This window comes from Blennius ocellaris (assembly GCF_963422515.1).
Source record: "Blennius ocellaris genome assembly, chromosome: 19".
Classification (NCBI taxonomy): Eukaryota; Metazoa; Chordata; class Actinopteri; order Blenniiformes; family Blenniidae; genus Blennius; species Blennius ocellaris.
The window spans coordinates 25,251,518-25,269,819 of NC_137668.1; the positions used below are offsets into that span (position 1 = coordinate 25,251,518).

The following is an 18,302-nucleotide window of genomic DNA, read 5'->3' on the forward strand; positions in this document are numbered from 1 at the left end:
AGATGCTCTATAATCTGGTGTTAGATGCTGTATAAATTCAAAAAAAGATAAATAGTAAAAAGTTACAATATTTTTCCGAACTCATAAAATGTTGGTTCTGGACTTGATAAATGTGGTTTAAAATGTGATTTTCAATACAAAATAAAGTTTTGATTTAATGAAACGTTAATAAAAGAGTTAAAACATTAAAAGAGTCCAGGAGTTGAAGGGTGATCGAGGGACTGATAGTAAAGTCACCAGGAAACACCACAAACAAACCGGAAACTCCGCTTTGAAAATAAAAGCTCACAAACAATTACAACTTTAGTGAAGCCTCGTTCTCACGATGTCTCAAGAAAGAAACTCCTTGTTTTTATTACGTTTCGTCTTTCAGGAGTTGCAGGTCTTCATTTGAAATCGTGTCAAAGAAACGAAGGTTTGTTGATAAAGTGTGACAACAAAGAGAAACCACCATAATAAAAGCTTCCCTGGATCTTTAGACATAATCTCGTTGTTTCTTCCTATTTATGAATTTTAACTTTTTTTTACAGGGTTGTTTTTCCCCCCAATATTTATAGTCCTGTGTTTTATTGTGAAAGGTTGTTCCTGCATTAGTGTGCGTGCGCGTGCGTGTGAGTGCACCATCTCCGCAGCCTCCACCATAACACCGCTGCGGGTTCCTGCGGGGCTCGAGCACCTCATCACGGCGGAGCCCCGCTCTGCCCCCCCCCCCCTCCTCCTCCTCCCCTCCTCCCCGGGCCTCTCTCGTGTCGGACGTCGGCCGGAGCTCCGCTCTCCGCCCCGGGCTTTTCTCCGGACCTCCGCCGGGGCTCGGCGTCCTCCAGCCGGGGCTTGGTGTGCAGGAGGAGGCGGCGGCATGCGGCGCCGCGGTCGTTGAGGAGGTGAAGCGTCGCGTCGCTTCTGACCCGGTTCGGACGGCGGGTTGTCTGCGGGGCCGTGCGGCGGGGAACCCCGGCGGGACATGCGGGGAGCGTGTGCGGAAGCTCCGGGTGCGACTGCAGGTGGATGGCCAGCCTGACGCTCCGCTCCGCCGCCGCAGCAGCAGCAGCCGCCGCTCCGCCTCCGCCCGGAGCCGCACCGTGACGGCCCCGACCCCCCGCAGCCCAGCCGAGCCGAGCCGAGCAGAGCCGAGCCGAGCCATGCTCCCCGGGGTGGGGGTGTTCGGCACCGGCCTGACCGCCCGGGTGATCGTGCCGCTGCTGAAGGAGGAGGGCTTCGCGGTGAAGGCGCTGTGGGGCCGCACGCAGGAGGAGGCGGAGGAGCTCGCGCAGGAGATGAACGTCCCGTTCTACACCAACCGCATCGACGACGTGCTGCTGCACCAGGACGTGGACCTGGTCTGCATCAACCTGCCGCCGCCCCTCACGCGTCAGATCGCCGTCAAGACGCTCGGTCAGTCCCGCCGCCGCGTCCGGTTCATCCGCTCAGTCATCACCCGTTCAACCGCTGAGTCATCACTGGTTCATCCACTCATTCATCACTCGTTCATCCGCTCATTCATCACTCGTTCATCACTCGTTCACCCGCTCATTCATCACTCGTTCATCCGCTCATTCATCACTCGTTCATCCATTCATCCGCTCATTCATTACTCTTTCATCCGCTCATTCATCACTCGTTCATCCGCTCATTCATCACTCGTTCACCCGCTCATTCATCACTCGTTCATCTGCTCATTCATCACTCGTTCATCCGTTCATTCATCCGCTCATTCATCACTCATTCATCACTCGTTCATCTGCTCATTCATCACTCGTTCACCTGCTCATTCATCACTCGTTCATCTGCTCATTCATCACTCGTTCATCCGTTCATTCATCCGCTCATTCATCACTCGTTCATCCATTCATCCGCTCATTCATCACTCGTTCATCCGCTCATTCATCACTCGTTCACCCGCTCATTCATCACTCGTTCATCCACTCATTCATCACTCGTTCACCCATTCATCTGCTCATTCATCACTCGTTCATCCGTCCATTCATCACTCATTCATCCGCTCATTCATCACTCGTTCACCCATTCATCCGCTCATTCATCACTCGTTCAACCGCTGAGTCATCACTGGTTCATCCACTCATTCATCACTGGTTCATTCGTTCATCCGCTCATTCATCACTCATTCACCCATTCATCTGCTCATTCATCACTCGTTCATCCGCTCATTCATCACTCATTCACCCGTTCATCCGTTCATCCACGCATTCATCACTCGTTCATCCGCTCATTCATCACTCGTTCATCCGCTCATTCATCACTGGTTCATTCGTTCATCCGCTCATTCATCACTGGTTCATCCGCTCATTCATCACTGGTTCATTCGTTCATCCGCTCATTCATCACTGGTTCATCCATTCAACCGCTCATTCATCACTGTTTCATCCATTCATCCGCTCATTCATCACTCGTTCATCCGCTCATTCATCACTCGTTCATCCGCTCATTCATCACTCATTCACCCATTCATCCGCTCATTCATCACTCGTTCATTCATCACTCGTTCATCTGCTCATCCATCACTTATTCATCCATCCGTCACTTGTTCATCCATTCATCACTCGTTCATCCATCCATCACTGGTTCATCCATCCATCACTGGTTCATCCATCCATCACTTATTCAGCCATTCATCACTCGTCCATCCATCCATCACTTATTCATCCACTCATCACTCGTTCATCCATCCATCACTAGCTCATCCATCATTCATACACTGATCCATTCATCCAGCCATCATCCATTCATCAATAATCTCACCATCCCTTTGTCCATCAACACTATCAGCCTTTATCCATCCATCACTCATTCATCCATCACTCATTCATCCATCCATCCATCATGTTCTTGCTGTTTTCTCGCGTCACTTTGTTTCACTTCTTAAAGGTTTTTCGGCCATTGATTGTAATTTGACACCAGCCTCACTGCTGGACTATGTGTTGAACATCAAAGGGAAGATCTGAGGACTTCCTGATACTTTGTTTCACGTTACTTTGAATTGAAGCTTTGATTGTGGCGGGTCGATTCCTTCTGCTCGCCGCCACTTGTCACGTCTGTTAGCAGAACTTTATTCTTTCAACCTCGTGATGTGACGGAGCGTTCTGATTGGACGAGCACGTCTCTGGCCCAACGGAGGCTTTTGTCCTCGGTGGACAACCCGGGAGACGCGAAGAAGACGGGGAATCCCGAACAAACAAGAAGTTGCGTTTTCAGTGGCTCCAGGCACCGTTGCCATGGAAACGGACCCTGAGAACACCACAGAAACCGTTGTCATGGAAACCAGGCCTCATTTCCCAAAGGGTTCCAGAGAAGACGCCAGCAGGAGTGTCCCTGGAAGACATTAGTCCTCCAACCCAGTAGAAGTGTCCCAGGAAGACATTAGTCCCCCAACCCAGTAGGAGTGTCCCTGGAAGACATTAGTCCTCCAACCCAGCAGGAGTGTCCCTGGAAGACATTAGTCCTCCAACCCAGCAGGAGTGTCCCTGGAAGACATTAGTCCTCCAACCCAGCAGGAGTGTCCCTGGAAGACATTAGTCCTCCAACCCAGCAGGAGTGTCCCAGGAAGACATTAGTCCTCCAACCCAGTAGAAGTGTCCCTGGAAGACATTAGTCCCCCAACCCAGTAGAAGTGTCCCTGGAAGACATTAGTCCCCCAACCCAGCAGGAGTGTCCCTGGAAGACATTAGTCCTCCAACCCAGCAGGAGTGTCCCTGGAAGACATTAGTCCTCCAACCCAGCAGGAGTGTCCCTGGAAGACATTAGTCTTAGATATTGATGGAATGTCATCACTGATTGTTGACGGAGCGGAGCAGCGGCTGAACGGACCGGTTGTGTCGGGGGAGGGGTGGAGGAGGGAGGGTGGAGGAGGGAGGGTGGGGGTGTGATGCTAATCTTCCCTCCGTTCACCTCAGAAGTTCTGCGCCGCCGCCGGAATGTGAACTTTCACCACCGGACGCTTTTATTCTGGGGTTCAGCTTCAACACTACTGCTGGGACAACCTCCACCCTACCTCCACCCTACACCCTCCACCCTCCACCCTACCTCCACCCTACATCCATCCTTCACCCTACCTCCACCCTACCTCCTACCTCCACCCTACCTCCACCCTCCATCCTACCTCCACCCTCCCTCCACCCTCCATCCTACCTCCACCCTCCATCCTACCTCCAGCCTTCATCCAACCTCCACCCTACCTCCATCCTCCATTCAACCACCACCCTACCTCCTACCTCAACCCTCCATCCTACCTCCACCCAAAATCCATCCTCTAACTTCCACCTTCCCTCCTCCATCCAACCTCCATCCTACCTCCACCCTCCATCCATCCACCACCCTCCATCCTACCGCCAACCTCCATTCTAGCTCCACCCTAAATCCATCCTCCTACCTCCATCCATCCTCCACCCTCCCTCCTCCGTCCATCCATCCTCCACCCTCCCTCCGTCACCCTGCGCCACTCAGTGTTTCCTCTCGTCTCTAAACAAACCCTCAGAGGGTGGAGACGCTCGTCGTGACGTAGAAAATGGAAAATCCCTGACGGGAGTCGCGTCTCGCCGGTTCTTCAGGTTTGATCTGATACTTGAACCAGGAGTCACCAGGAGGCGTGTGTGTGTGTGTGTGTGTGTGTGTGTGTGTGTGTGTGTGTGTGTGTGTGTGTGTGTGTGTGTGTGTGTGTGTGTGTGTGTGTGTGTGTGTGTGTGTGTGTGTGTGTGTGTGTGTGTGTGTGTGTGTGTGTGTGTGTGTGTGTGTGTGTGTGTGTGTGTGTGTGTGTGTGTGTGTGTGAGACATCAGTTTGAACTTAAGACATTCAGGATCTTTTGGTTCCTCCATAGCTGTGAGCATTAGCAGTTAGCATGAGCAGTTAGCATTAGCAGTGATCATTAGCAGTTAGCTCCGCCTCCTCTGCTGCAGTTCCCCCCCTGGCCTCCAGGGTTCTTCTTTGTCTCCTGGAAACCAGATCTTGACCAAACGATCCACTTTCTGGCTGAATCGTTTCCGTTTAGCTTTATTTTGCCAAAAGAATGAAACGCCGGCGGCTCCGCTAAAGTCACATGTTTGACCTTTGACCTCGACGTTGTGAATTAATTCACATCCTGTTTTATCCAAACACTTTTTCTTGACCCTGAACGGTTCGTCTGTTTTGGGCCGACGTTTCAGTGAACGTTGTTTCTGCTCCAGACCTGAAACTCAACCTGAAGCCCAACTGAAACCTTAGAGCGCCAGTTTCAGGTTTTGTTTTGACGGGGGAGGAAGAGGAGGAAGAGGAGGAGGAGGAGGAGGAGGAGGAGGAGGAGGAGGGACGTTGGTGTGAAACCCTCTTGAGTTTCATCAGTCAGAATCGTGACACATGAAGGAGAAGCAGCAGGTTCCTTCAGTCTCTTCTGTGGATTCTGTACTTTTACATGAGAAACTCACAGGAAGTCCCGCCCCCTCCCCCCCCCCCCCCCCCCCCCGAAGTGGAACAATTTAACATTTCACATTTACCTCCGCCTCCTCCAGACTACTTCCTGTTCTTCACCTCGTTGGATCGGCTGTTTTTTTTTTTTTGCTGAAATATGTAAAAAGAAACTTTGTGGCTAATTTGATGCTTTTAATTTGAAATGTACAGTTAGTCTCGCACTCACAGTTTATTTTACCATTTGATTTTGTCTCACAATTTGCGTTTTCAGGCGTCTCCATGGAGACCACACCACGACATCTTCAGGGAGTCTCGTTTTCCAAAAAGTTCCATCTTGGAGGCCGTTTTTCCCAAAGTTGCGTTTCCTGGTGGCTTCAAGCTTTGTTGTCGTGTAAACAAACACCTGAAACCTCAAAAATGTAATGAGATTACACTGCCAGGAAGAGTAACTTAAATGTAGGATGATAAAACTCAATTATTTAGAAATAATACGTAATAATGTAGAAATTTTACTCTAACAAATCTTTTTAAAATCGAGATTTACTGTAAAATCAGTGGCTAAAATTGCAGGATTTAAAAAAATTTGCCAAATTATGACCCCGCGACGTTTTATTACTGCAGAGCTTCAGTCCAGCAGCTCATGACTCCTGCCCCGCTTTTATTTTTACAATCGACTGGCAGTGAAAAGCGGCGGCGGCGTGACGAGACACCTGCTGTTAGCGACGGAGCTGCAGCGGCTAATTTTAACCGCCTGCGTCATCGTGAGCAACGTTCCACTGGCGCGCTCGTTTAAAGACGCAGCGTTACGCTAGATAATTCACCTTTAAAAAAAACTAGCAGGCGAGCTAACTGGTTAGCTAGCTCACTGTTCACGCCATCGATATAAACACTAGGCGCCGCCATCTTGGATAGGTCTCCCTCCCGCTGCAGCTCAACTTGAAGATCCAGGCTAGAAAATCCACAAAAACATTCGTAGCTCGCTTGCTAGTCCAGGTAGCAACACAAGTAATACCTCGTTTTAAAGCTGAGGTTGTCCGTCAACTTTTACCAAAACTGTCCCTTATGTCTCGTTTATGAAGTTCAAAAGATTCAGTTAAGAACCGCTGTTGTTTTATTCACACGATTAGCATTGTAGCATTTTTAGCCATTTGATTTTGTCTCGCAATTTGCGTTTTCCGGCGTCTCCATGGAGACCACACCACGACATCGTCAGGGAATTTCGTTTTGCAAAAAGTTCCACCTTGGATGCCGTTTTTCCTAAAGTTGCGTTTCCTGGTGGCTTCAAGCTTTGTTGTCGCGTAAACAAACACCTGAAACCTCAAAAATGTAATGAGATTACACTGCCAGGAAGAGTAATTTAAATATAGGATGATATCCCTTATGTCTCGTTTATGAAATTCAAAAGATTCATTTAAGAACCGCTGGCGTTTTATTCACACGGTTAGCATTGTAGCATTTTTAGCCATTTTAACAACTTCCGTAGTTTGAGCCTTTTCGAAGTTCTCGTCAATTTTTGAGCCCGAGTGTTTTCTGAAAGTCTCATTTTCGCCCGTTTCCATGGAGACGGGGTTGGAGCTTTTTCAAAAAGTTGCACTCTGATCGCAGGTCGGTATTTTCACTGGAAAGTCATCGTGGCGTTCTAGATAATTCCATAGTTTGTCAGAGCGGCCAAAACCCCGACGGGCCGACGACGTTGTGGTTGGAAGTTCAAGGCCTCCAGGTCTCGGCCAATCAGCAGCGCCGGTCGCTGGCGAGGGTCTGCTGACGTTCCCAGGCCTGCTTTCAAAATCCGCCACCGGGTTCCCAGCGGTTCACGCTCACGTTCTTTAACATGCTAATGACGGCGAGGAGTTTCCAGTCCTGTGAAATCTCCTTTGTGGTGAGATGAATGGGGGGGGGGGGGGGGTCACTGGGGGGGGGGGGTGTCACTGAGGAGGGGGGGGGGGGGGGGTCTTTCAGGACACAGACACACTGACAAGTGAGCATTCCTAAAGAGAAAAAAGGATTTGAGGCGTCGAGGTGAACGAGAGCTGTTCACACACACACACACACACACACACACACACACACACACACACACACACACACACACACACACACACACACACACACACACACACAGCATCCTAATCAGTGTGTATACACAATACAACACAACGGGGTCCTGCTGAGCTTCAGTCCAAACAACACAACAGGACACACAATGCAACAGAAGATGCACTACAACACACACACACACACACACACACACACACACACACACACACACACACACACACTGGCTGAGAGGCGAGCACCATCTTTAGCACCATTAAAGCTGATGTCAGCAGATTGTTGGTGAGGCTCTATGGAGCTGGTTGGTGTTTGTGTTCAGAGGAGGAATGTTGCGGCGAAGGATCGTTCATCTGCTCGTGTTTCCATCGTCTTGTTGCGACACGCAGTGGCGTGAAGTCGCCGCCCGGCGAGGAGCTTGTTGAAACTCCTCCAGTCCCAACGAGCCAAAACACCGCAGCAGCGTTTCCCGACGCCGCGGCTTCGCTCGGCTCGCTGCTGCTGGTTTGGTGTGAGTGTGTCTCTAGCCCCGCCCCCTTTTCCCCCAGGAGACACTGCTGCTATGTCACCGCCTCGCCGCCACTATATCACCACCTCACCACCGCTATCTCACTACTATATCACCACTATGTCACGACTATATCACTGCTATCTCACCGCTATCTCACCGCTATCTCACCGCTATCTCACCGCTATGTCACCGCTATGTCACCACTATATCACCGCTATGTCATGACTATCACTGCTATGTCACACCTATATCACCACTATGTAACGACTATGTCACGACTATATCACCACTATGTAACGACTATGTCACGACTATATCACCTCTCTGTCACGACTATATCACCACTCTGTCACGACTATATCACCACTATGTCACGACTATATCACCACTATGTCACAACTATATCGCCACTATATCACCACTCTGTCACGACTATATCACCACTATGTCACAACAATATCACCACTATGTCACGACTATATCACCACTCTGTCACGACTATACCACCACTCTGTCACGACTATATCACCACTATATCACCACTCTGTCACGACTATATCGCCACTATATCACCACTCTGTCACGACTATATCACCACTATGTCACCACTATCTCACCGCTATGTCACGATGAAGTGACGTAGCGGCGCCCCCCCCCCCCTCTCTCTCTCTCCTCTCGCTCCTCGTTCACTGCAGAACAGGAAGTTGAGCTCATGAAGCCGTCCGGCGGCAGCAGGAAGTGATTGTGCGGTGAACCGCCGGCAGCAGCGCCTCACTTCCTGTGGCGTCGCTCTGAACCTCCATCAACAACGAGAAGTGTGAGACGGCGCCGCTACAACAGGAACCGTCAACTAGAGTGACCGTTGTCGTGTATCGTGTTTTATTCTCCCGCCATGTTTAATGTGACTGAAGTCAGCAGGACTCAGGAACACGAGCTGCTCCACCTCCACCTCCACCTCCACCTCCACCTCACCAACGTAAACAGAGACTGTTAAAGAGACGCCTCCGTCATCGGCAGCCATGTTTGTGTTCCTGCCTGCAACGGGCAGTGCTGATTAGGATGCTGTGTGTGTGTGTGTGTGTGTGTGTGTGTGTGTGTGTGTGTGTGTGTGTGTGTGTGTGTGTGTGTGTGTGTGTGTGTGTGTGTGTGTGTGTGTGTGTGTGTGTGTGTGTGTGTGTGTGTGTGTGTGTGTGTGTGTGTGTGTGTGTGTGTGTGTGTCAGCATGATTAGCAAGGCGGGGTAGCAGCCTGGCCTGGTCCTTAATTAGCCCCCTGAGGACTGGGGGGCGGGGGGGGGCTGTGTGGGGGGGGGGGGTTGTGTGGGGGGGACATCCACACCCACTAGCCTCTTCAGGAGCTTCTTAAAAAGCAAAAACTCCATATTTCATGATTTAAATGTAAATCAGGAAAATCTATCAGGACTTGACATTTAGTTTTTTTTCTCATTTGAGAAAAATACAAGGAAAACGTCACGTCTGGTATTTTCTCTCCGTCGTCACAGTTTTATTCTAAACAAACATCTAAAACCTCAAACTATATAAAGTTTAGTGTCAAAAACCATGTGAATCCTGCTCCTTTCAGCCACAAGGTGGCAGCATCATTATCGACCTTTTCCTCCAGAGAAACAGGAAGTAGAGAAGCCGTCGCGCTGCCTGCATTAGCACAGCGAGCTAACGAGCTAATTGATGCTGCATTAGCGCAGCCGCTAGCAGGTGAGGAAATGTTTGATTATGGAGACAAATCTGCAATCAGTGAAAATATGGATGAGTTTTTTTAGAATTATCACCAAACAGAACGTACAAAGACCGTACCGCCAGCATTAGCACCACGAGCTAACGAGCTAACGTAACTTCTGAGTTGATAGTTTAATGAGTAAATCTCTAGATCTAATTTTCCTCCGTTCCGCCTTGTTCCTACAAACAAGTGAGCTAACGTCGCCATTTTTTTTTTTTTTTTTAGGATTCCTTGATGTTTTTCTCTTTCATCTGTTAGCGAGCTAACGTGTTAGCCGCCGTGGTGAAACCTGAGGCCTCTCCGCTAATGGACGCACTCTAAATATTTAGCGTTTCACCGACATTAATGCTGCTCATTACCCATAATGCCGCTGTGCACTAATGGAGGTGTGTGTGTGCGTGTGCGTGTGTGTGTGTGTGTGTGTGTGTGTGTGTGTGTGTGTGTGTGTGTGTGTGTGTGTGTGTGTGTGTGTGTGTGTGTGTGTGTGTGTGTGTGTGTGTGTGTGTGTGTGTGTGTGTGTGTGTGTACACAATGGACCAGCATTTCAGGCCTCCTCCTCCTGACACTCGACTCACTGCAGGTTGTGAAACAATCGTCTGAACCGGTTGTTGGTTTGACTCGTTTCCAAGCCGCCGTGACGAAACACTGAAACAATGAGCCCAGAGATTAGCAAGACGCCGCCGCCGCCGCTCTGCTCTTCACAAAGACTCCGCCCCCCCCCCCCCCCTGCCCCCGACCTCACCTTCCTGCAGCGCCGCAACCAGGCCTTTCCTTCCTGTGTGTGTGTGCGTGTGTGTGTGTGCGTGTGTGTGTGTGTGTGTGTGTGTGTGTGTGTGTGTGTGTGTGTGTTTCTGCAGCTGCACAATACGTCATGACATCATCGCCACAGTGAGACGTTGAACTGAACGGTCAGACGACGTTTCCTCATTCCTCACGCCAACACAGTCCGGCCAATCAGACGCAGTCCTGGAGGCCCCGCCCACTATGTAAAGAACGAGTTCGCCGAGTGTCGAAGAAGCCGAACATAAACGACGGGAAAAAAAAAAACTGACGGTATAAATTAGTTCGGAGGAGGAAGAAGAAACGAACGTCTGTGTCGTGATGATTTATGATGGTGATGGTTTCTCCGGCGGCGGATCGAGACGGCGGCGTTCTGATGGTCCACTTGAACCTCGGCGACGCCGGCCCTTTAAATAAACCGCATGTTAAGCAAAACAAAACAAAATCTATTTTATCTCACAGGAACTAATCAACCAAAGAGCCTCTGAACAAACGGGACATTTCCAATGTGAATTTAGAAGATTATAGATTAATCCTAATCTGGATGGACCCCAGTGCCCCCCCCCCCCCCGCCGTCCCCCTCGTCCCCCCCAGGAGGGGGAGGAGTCATGTCTTTATTTATGTCTTCAGGTTGTGATGAATTAATAATAACGCTTGTTTAAGTCTCTAAATAATCTGCTGAATGTAAAAGTCACTTTTCTGAGGGTTTTTTCTCCAGAACTTATTCAAGGAACCCCCCCTCCCCCCCTCCCCCCTCTACCCCCTCCCCCTCCCTCCACTGTGCCTCTGCAGGTATCGGCAAGAACGTGATCTGTGACCGCACCGCCACGCCGCTGGACGCCTTTCGAATGATGTCGGCGGCGCAGTACTACCCCAAGCTGCTGAGCATCATGGGAAACGTGCTGCGCTTCCTGCCGGCGTTCGTCCGAATGAAGGAGCTGCTGGAGGACGGCTACGTCGGAGAGCTGCTCGTCTGCGAGGCGCAGGTATGGAGGGTCTGAACGCTCAATGACGTGTTTGGAAAAAAAAATACTCGCATTAAATGTCCAGTGTAAAAGGCTGACCAGTGTTGTATTACCACTTTCTTCCACAAGATGGTGCATTGAGTCTCTCTAGACTCGTTCATCAATAATGTAAACGTATTCTTTCTTTATCGGCCTGTGAAAACCTGCCACGAGTTGTAGACACTTAAAAAGCACGAAAATATAAAAAAATATATGTAAATGTTTCTCCTGGATGACGACAGACTGACAGACGTCTTTCATGGCGGGACAGGAAACCAGACGACACGTTTCTAAACCACAACCAGACAAAACTACGAAGGTTGTTCTTTCAGTCTGAAGGGTTGAGAGCTTAAAGTCGGGATTTCTATGCTGCTTCATATGATGATGATGATGATGATGATGATGATGACGATACACCTTGAGGTGACGACACGTTGAGGTGACGATACACGTTGAGGTGACGATACACCTTGAGGTGACGACACCTTGAGGTGACGACACGTTGAGGTGACGATACACGTTGAGGTGACGACACCTTGAGGTGACGACACGTTGAGGTATCAATACATCTTGAGGTGACGATACACCTTGAGGTGACGATACACCTTGAGGTGACGACACACCTTGAGGTGACGACACACCTTGAGGTGACGACACACCTTGAGGTGACGATACACCTTGAGGTGACGACACACCTTGAGGTGACGATACACCTTGAGGTGACGACACACCTTGAGGTGACGACACACCTTGAGGTGACGACACACCTTGAGGTGACGACACACCTTGAGGTGACGACACACCTTGAGGTGACGATACACCTTGAGGTGACGACACACCTTGAGGTGACGACACACCTTGAGGTGACGACACACCTTGAGGTGACGACACACCTTGAGGTGACGACACACCTTGAGGTGTCGACACACGTTGTGTAACCGTGGCCTGATGAGTCGTGTCGGTTGTGTCGGTTGTGTCCTGCAGGTCCACAGCGGCAGCCTCCTGGGGAAGAAGTACAACTGGAGCTGTGACGACCTGATGGGCGGCGGCGGGCTGCACTCGGTGGGCAGCTACATCATCGACCTGCTGACCTTCCTGACCGGCCAGCGCGCCGCCAAAGTCCACGGCTTCCTCAAGACCTTCGTCAAGCAGACGGACCACATCCGGGGGATCCGCCAGATCACCAGCGACGACTTCTGCACCTTCCAGATGGTTCTGGAAGGAGGCGCCTGCTGCACCGTCACGCTCAACTTCAACGTCCCCGGCGAGTTCCGGCAGGAGGTGATCGTGGTGGGGACGGTCGGGAGGCTGACGGTGACGGGGACGGACCTGTACGGCCAGAAGAACGGCGGCGGTGGGGGCGGCCCCGAGCTGCTGCTCAAGGACACCACGCCGCTGGAGAAGGCGTCCTTACCGGAGAAGGCCTTCAGTGACATTCCCTCGCCGTACCTCACCGGGACCATCCGCATGATCCAGGCGGTGCGGCAGGCGTTCCAGGACCAGGACGACCGTAGGACGTGGGACGGCCGGCCCCTGACGATGGCCGCCACCTTCGAGGACTGTCTGTACGCTCTGTGCGTGGTGGACACCATCAAGAAGTCCAACCAGTGTGGCGAGTGGCAGAACATTGTGGTGATGACGGAGGAGCCGGAGGTCAGCCCGGCGTACCTGATCAGCGAGGCCATGAGGCGCAGTAGGATGTCACTCTACTGTTAGCGCTCGGCTAACGCGGCGAAGCCGGCGCACTCCGGTTCTGAACCGGTTGAGTCCCTTGCCGGTTGAGTCCCTCGCCGGTTGAGTCCCTCGCCGGTTGGTTCCTTCGCCGGTTGGGTCCCTCGCCGGTTGGGTCCCTCGCCGGTTGGGTCCCTCGCCGGTTGGGTCCCTCGCCGGTTGGGTCCTTCACCGGTTGAGTCCTTCACCGGTTGGGTCCCTCGCCGGTTGAGTCCTTCACCGGTTGGGTCCCTCGCCGGTTGAGTCCCTCACCGGTTGGGTCCCTCGCCGGTTCGGTCCCTCGCCGGTTGGGTCCCTCGCCGGTTCGGTCCCTCGCCGGTTGGGTCCTTCACCGGTTGGGTCCTTCACCGGTTGGGTCCCTCGCCGGTTGGGTCCTTCACCGGTTGGGTCCTTCGCCGGTTGGGTCCCTCGCCGGTTGAGTCCCTCGCCGGTTGGGTCCTTCACCGGTTGAGTCCCTCGCCGGTTTGCTCCGCATTGCGTCTGTTACAAAGAGTTTACAGCCTCGACAGTAAAGGAACAGCAATGTGATTAATATTCTATTTATTAGAACGACTTTTGAGTTTCCAGCCCTTTTGGGGATTCTGGTCCGAGACAACGGACCACGAGGACGAACCGGCTCCCTCTGGGACTCTTCAGACCAGGAATCTGCACGGACTCCAATATTTCCCATTTGTCAAATGGACACTTGAGACATTTGTCTCTTCCTGTTGGCTGCTCGATCAAAACACGAAGGTCTTGTCCGGAACGAGCAGCGTCCGATCGGAGGACGGCCCGGGAACGACGACGGGCCTCCTGGGATTCGCCGTCACGATGCTGTAACCAGAAGCACCGGCGAGTTTCACCAAGTCAATGTTCAGAAAAACAAAACAAAACAAACGCCAGAGTGCTTGATGGTTGTGTGTGTCGCTCCATGTGAAACAGGAAATCAGTCGTTTGGCCGGCGGTTCTTCTGAGGGTCTTTTCCTTCCAGCTGCTGTTCAGAACGCCGCCTGGAAACAAGAGGGTTAAAACACACGCGGCCGCGGCAGGAAGTGAATCCGCCCGGACGCCACGCGGCCGCGGCAGGAAGTGAATCGTAGTATGTCTACGTCTAGTCCTATGGCGTCGGACCGTCGTCATCGATCTAAATAACATTTAATTTGAGGTTCAAGACGAGGACGTTGGTCTCTATGGGATCGTTTTACACAAAAACGAGTGTAACCGTAAAACTCTTCCCTCTAGAGGTCCGTAGAAACGAATCCAGAGTGTCGCGTCTCCCAGTCCGTATTCTGCATTTATCAGTAGTTTTATAGTTGTCAAAATAAAACTACCAAGTTGGATTGTTATTACGGTGACTGTCAAAGTAAAACTACCAAGTTGGATTGTTATTACGGTGACTGTCAAAGTAAAACTACCAAGTTGGATTGTTATTACGGTGACTGTCAAAGTAAAACTACCAAGTTGGATTGTTATTACGGTGACTGTCAAAGTAAAACTACCAAGTTGGATTGTTATTACGGTGACTGTCAAAGTAAAACTACCAAATTGGACTGTTATTACGGTGACTGTCAAAATAAAACTACCAAGTTGGATATTTATTACGGTGACTGTCAAAATAAAACTACCAAGTTGGATTTTTTTACGGTGACTGTCAAAATAAAACTAGCAAGTTGGACTGTTATTACGGTGACTGTCAAAATAATACTACCAAGTTGGACTGTTATTACGGTGACTGTCAAAATAAAACTACCAAGTTGGACTGTTATTACGGTGACTGTCAAAATAAAACTACCAAGTTGGATTGTTATTACGGTGACTGTCAAAATAATACTACCAAGTTGGATTGTTGTTACTCTGTCAAAATAAAAGTACCAAGTCAAGGAGAACAAGGACTGGGAGTCATGACGCCATGGAAGAAACGTTGTTCTGATTGGCTCTACTGAGCATGTGCAGAACTCCTGGTGACTACCAGCATAGTTAGCTTGCGCAGTAGCAGCGTTTCCAAAAAGTTACGTTTCCAGTTGCTTCAAACACAAAACGTAACAAGTTTTCCGTTTTCACTTGAAACGGTCGTCGTATAAACGGATCCTTCACGTCCTCGAACCGTCCGAAGCCCAAACGTTCAGCGTTAAGAAGTTAAAGTGCGTGAAATTCTGAATTATGCGTCGACGCAGTGCTGATTAGCATCGGTAGCTAATCAGAGACGTGTCCACATTTTAAATATAAATCAAATATATCTACGATCCCAAATGTGTTCAGTTCTTAGCCTTTTTAACTTGACTTTATTATCACGGCTTTATTCCATCCGCTGAGCGCGTTAAACAGTCAGCTAGCTAGCTAGCTAGCAGACGATTGGTGGCCGAAGCCGCGGAAAATCATGAATATAAGATTTCCTTTAGCTTGGTGGTTAGGAGTTCCGCTAGAACAGCATTTACTGTACATGCAAAGCAGGAAGTGAAATATTAGCTTTAGCAATATGTTAGCTAGCGCCTCAACGGCAGCGAGTTCGGCGAAATATTTCAGCTTAAAAGCTCAAGTTTTGCTTGAGGAAAAAAAAAGAAATTTCACCCTGAAGGTTTCCAGGAGCCGCCGAACGAGTCGGGAAGTCGTTTCTTCGTTTGTTTGTCCCGAGACGGAAGAAGCCGCCGTTAGCATGAGCGCAGCTTGTGACCTCCGGAGCCAAAAGTTTGATTTCCCCCGCGTTCCGCTGAAAAACTCTCCACGTGACGACTACTGAAAATGTACAGAAGAAAATATTGTAAAGCGACGACACGCGGAGACACGCGAGTACTGTGTGTATTTCATTAGCGAGAGCCGCGGCGGCGGAGCGTGCGGGTGTGGCGGTATTTATTATTCTGTGTTTTGTCGCTGTTGTCGTGTGGCGCCGGGTCGAGCGGCGCCTTCCGGAGCTTCTGTCATCAGACGCTTTTGTTGTGAAAAGCTTTAACGACGTAAACTCACGTTAAAGATCAACATCCTGGATTCGTCTGCCTGCTTCTTTCTTTTATTATTGTGTTTTTGTCGAGTCTCTAGAACGGCGTGGAACACGAGGCCGCAATCCGCCAAGAAAATGGTACACATTTCAAAATAAAACACAGATTTTGTTTTGAACACAAGCATCAACACACAGAGGAAAACAAAGTTGAGCCACACTGAAGGAGAAAGACTATAAATTAATATGGAAGGAAGAAAAACAAAACAGAAGTAAACAAAACTACGTTAATTAAAAAAAATTTTTTTTTTAATTTAAAGTCTCAACTAAATTAACACGTTATTTTTGACAGCACTTATTTTTTATAAAAACCTGGTTAAGCGCTCCGTGCCTCCCGGCCTGCAGGGGGCAGTGAAGTTCCTCTACAGATGTTGTGATTGTAAGTACAAACCTAAATGTTTACACTGTAAACATCTGTCAACATCTGTCAAAGTGGAGACGCAGTCACACACACACTCGTTAAAACTCATCTACACGCAAACAAGAACGGCAGAGTTTTCAAAAGGAGTCGTTTTCAAGGGGACGTTGAGCTTTTTGTTTACATGTAAACAAAAGGAGCCAAAGGCCCTGGGACGCTCCGGGGTCATGTGACCCGGGAGCCTCGGGCGTCATGTGACCCGGGAGCCTCGGGCGTCATGTGACCCGGGAGCCTCGGGGGTCATGTGACTCCTTATCAGACCTGCAGTCAGACTTTCCCCTCGGCTGATAAGATTCACTTCAACAGGAAACAATGAAGGGACTGTTCTGCACCTTTACCCCCGGGGGGGGGCAATAAACATCCAGCTGAAGGGGGGGGGCAATAAACACCCAACTGAAGAGATTTTTTTCTGTCCTTCCAGACAAGTTAATGTGTCTTATGGAGACATTTTGAACTTTTATGGTGGAAAAAAGAAAAGTAAAGAAAATTGCGACACTTCAATCCAATCCACTTTATTTATTTATAAAGCACATTTAAACAACAAAGCGTTTCCAAAGTGCTGCACGTGAGACTGCACATAAAAACAATAAAACTAAAACAATGCAAATTAGCCCCAACACTAAATAAGTATAAAACCACAAAATAAAAATAAAAACAGATTAAAAACTACAAACACACTTCAGTAGATTTGTCCCTGAAGACGTCTCCTGTCCCCCCCACGTGAAGACCAACTTCCTCTGGTCAAAGTGAAGTCCTCTCCAGAAGGTCGACTGCAGCCTGCTGGACCTCGTTTAACCCGAACGTGAGGCTGGACGTGACGGCGCGTGCTGCCCCCTGCTGGCTGCTCTCAGTACTGCACCGAGTCCAACTCAAATCACTGCACTCGCTCTTCTGCCTGGAGCTATAAGAAACATGGTTCCCTGCGCCTCTGGCTCCCCCTGGTGGCGGCCCTGCCTCGACACGTCCTCCCTCCAGGTGTGTGACGTCACGTGTCAACAGGTGCAGCGACTCCGCTGATTGGATTCACCTGCAGCCTGGAGTCTCCTGCACCGAGCTGCTGCAGACTGAGGGAACGTTACCGGTACTGATACCATGAAGCAGTACCAGTAGCAGTACCAGTAGCAGTAGCAGTACCAGAAGCAGTACCAGTAGCAGTACTAGTACCAGTACCAGTAGCAGTACCAGCAGTCAGAAACATGAAAAGTTTCAATGAAACAAAAAGTTTGAATTTGATACAAAGTATGAAAAATTTACAGGAGTGATTCTTTCTGTTCCAGCAAACCTCCTTCCTCCTCCTCTTCCTCCTCCTCTTCCTCCTCCTCCTCCTCCTCCTCTTCCTCCTCTCCTTCCTCCTCCTCCTCCTCTTCCTCTTCCTCCTCCTCCTCCTCCTCCTCTTCCTCCTCTCCTTCCTCCTCCTCCTCCTCTTCCTCTTCCTCCTCCTCCTCTCCCTCCTCCTCCTCTCCTTCCTCCTCCTCTTCCTCTCCTTCCTCCTCCTCTTCCTCTTCCTCTTCCTCCTCCTCCTCCCTTCCTCCTCTTCCTCCTCTTCCTCCTCCTCCTCCTCTCTCAGTTGGCATCTCTTCTCCTCCAGGTCTCATCTCTTCATCCTCTCTTCCTCCTCCTCTCCTTCCTCCTCCTCCTCCCTTCCTCCTCCCTCCTGTCCTCCCCTCCTCCTCCTCCTCCTCTCTCAGTCGGCGTCTCCTCTCCTCC

General features: G+C 50.2%; 1 protein-coding gene across 1 annotated transcript; it reads left to right on the top strand.

The window, feature by feature from the left end:
- Positions 1 to 733: 733 nt before the first annotated feature.
- gfod1 (glucose-fructose oxidoreductase domain containing 1) lies at positions 734 to 16,153 on the top strand. Its single transcript, XM_080514978.1, has 3 exons — positions 734 to 1,392; positions 11,264 to 11,457; positions 12,460 to 16,153. Exons 1-3 carry the CDS (start codon positions 1,140 to 1,142, stop codon positions 13,189 to 13,191), a joined length of 1,179 nt encoding a protein of 392 aa, XP_080371104.1. The 5' UTR covers positions 734 to 1,139; the 3' UTR covers positions 13,192 to 16,153.
- The last annotated feature ends 2,149 nt before the right edge of the window (positions 16,154 to 18,302 follow it).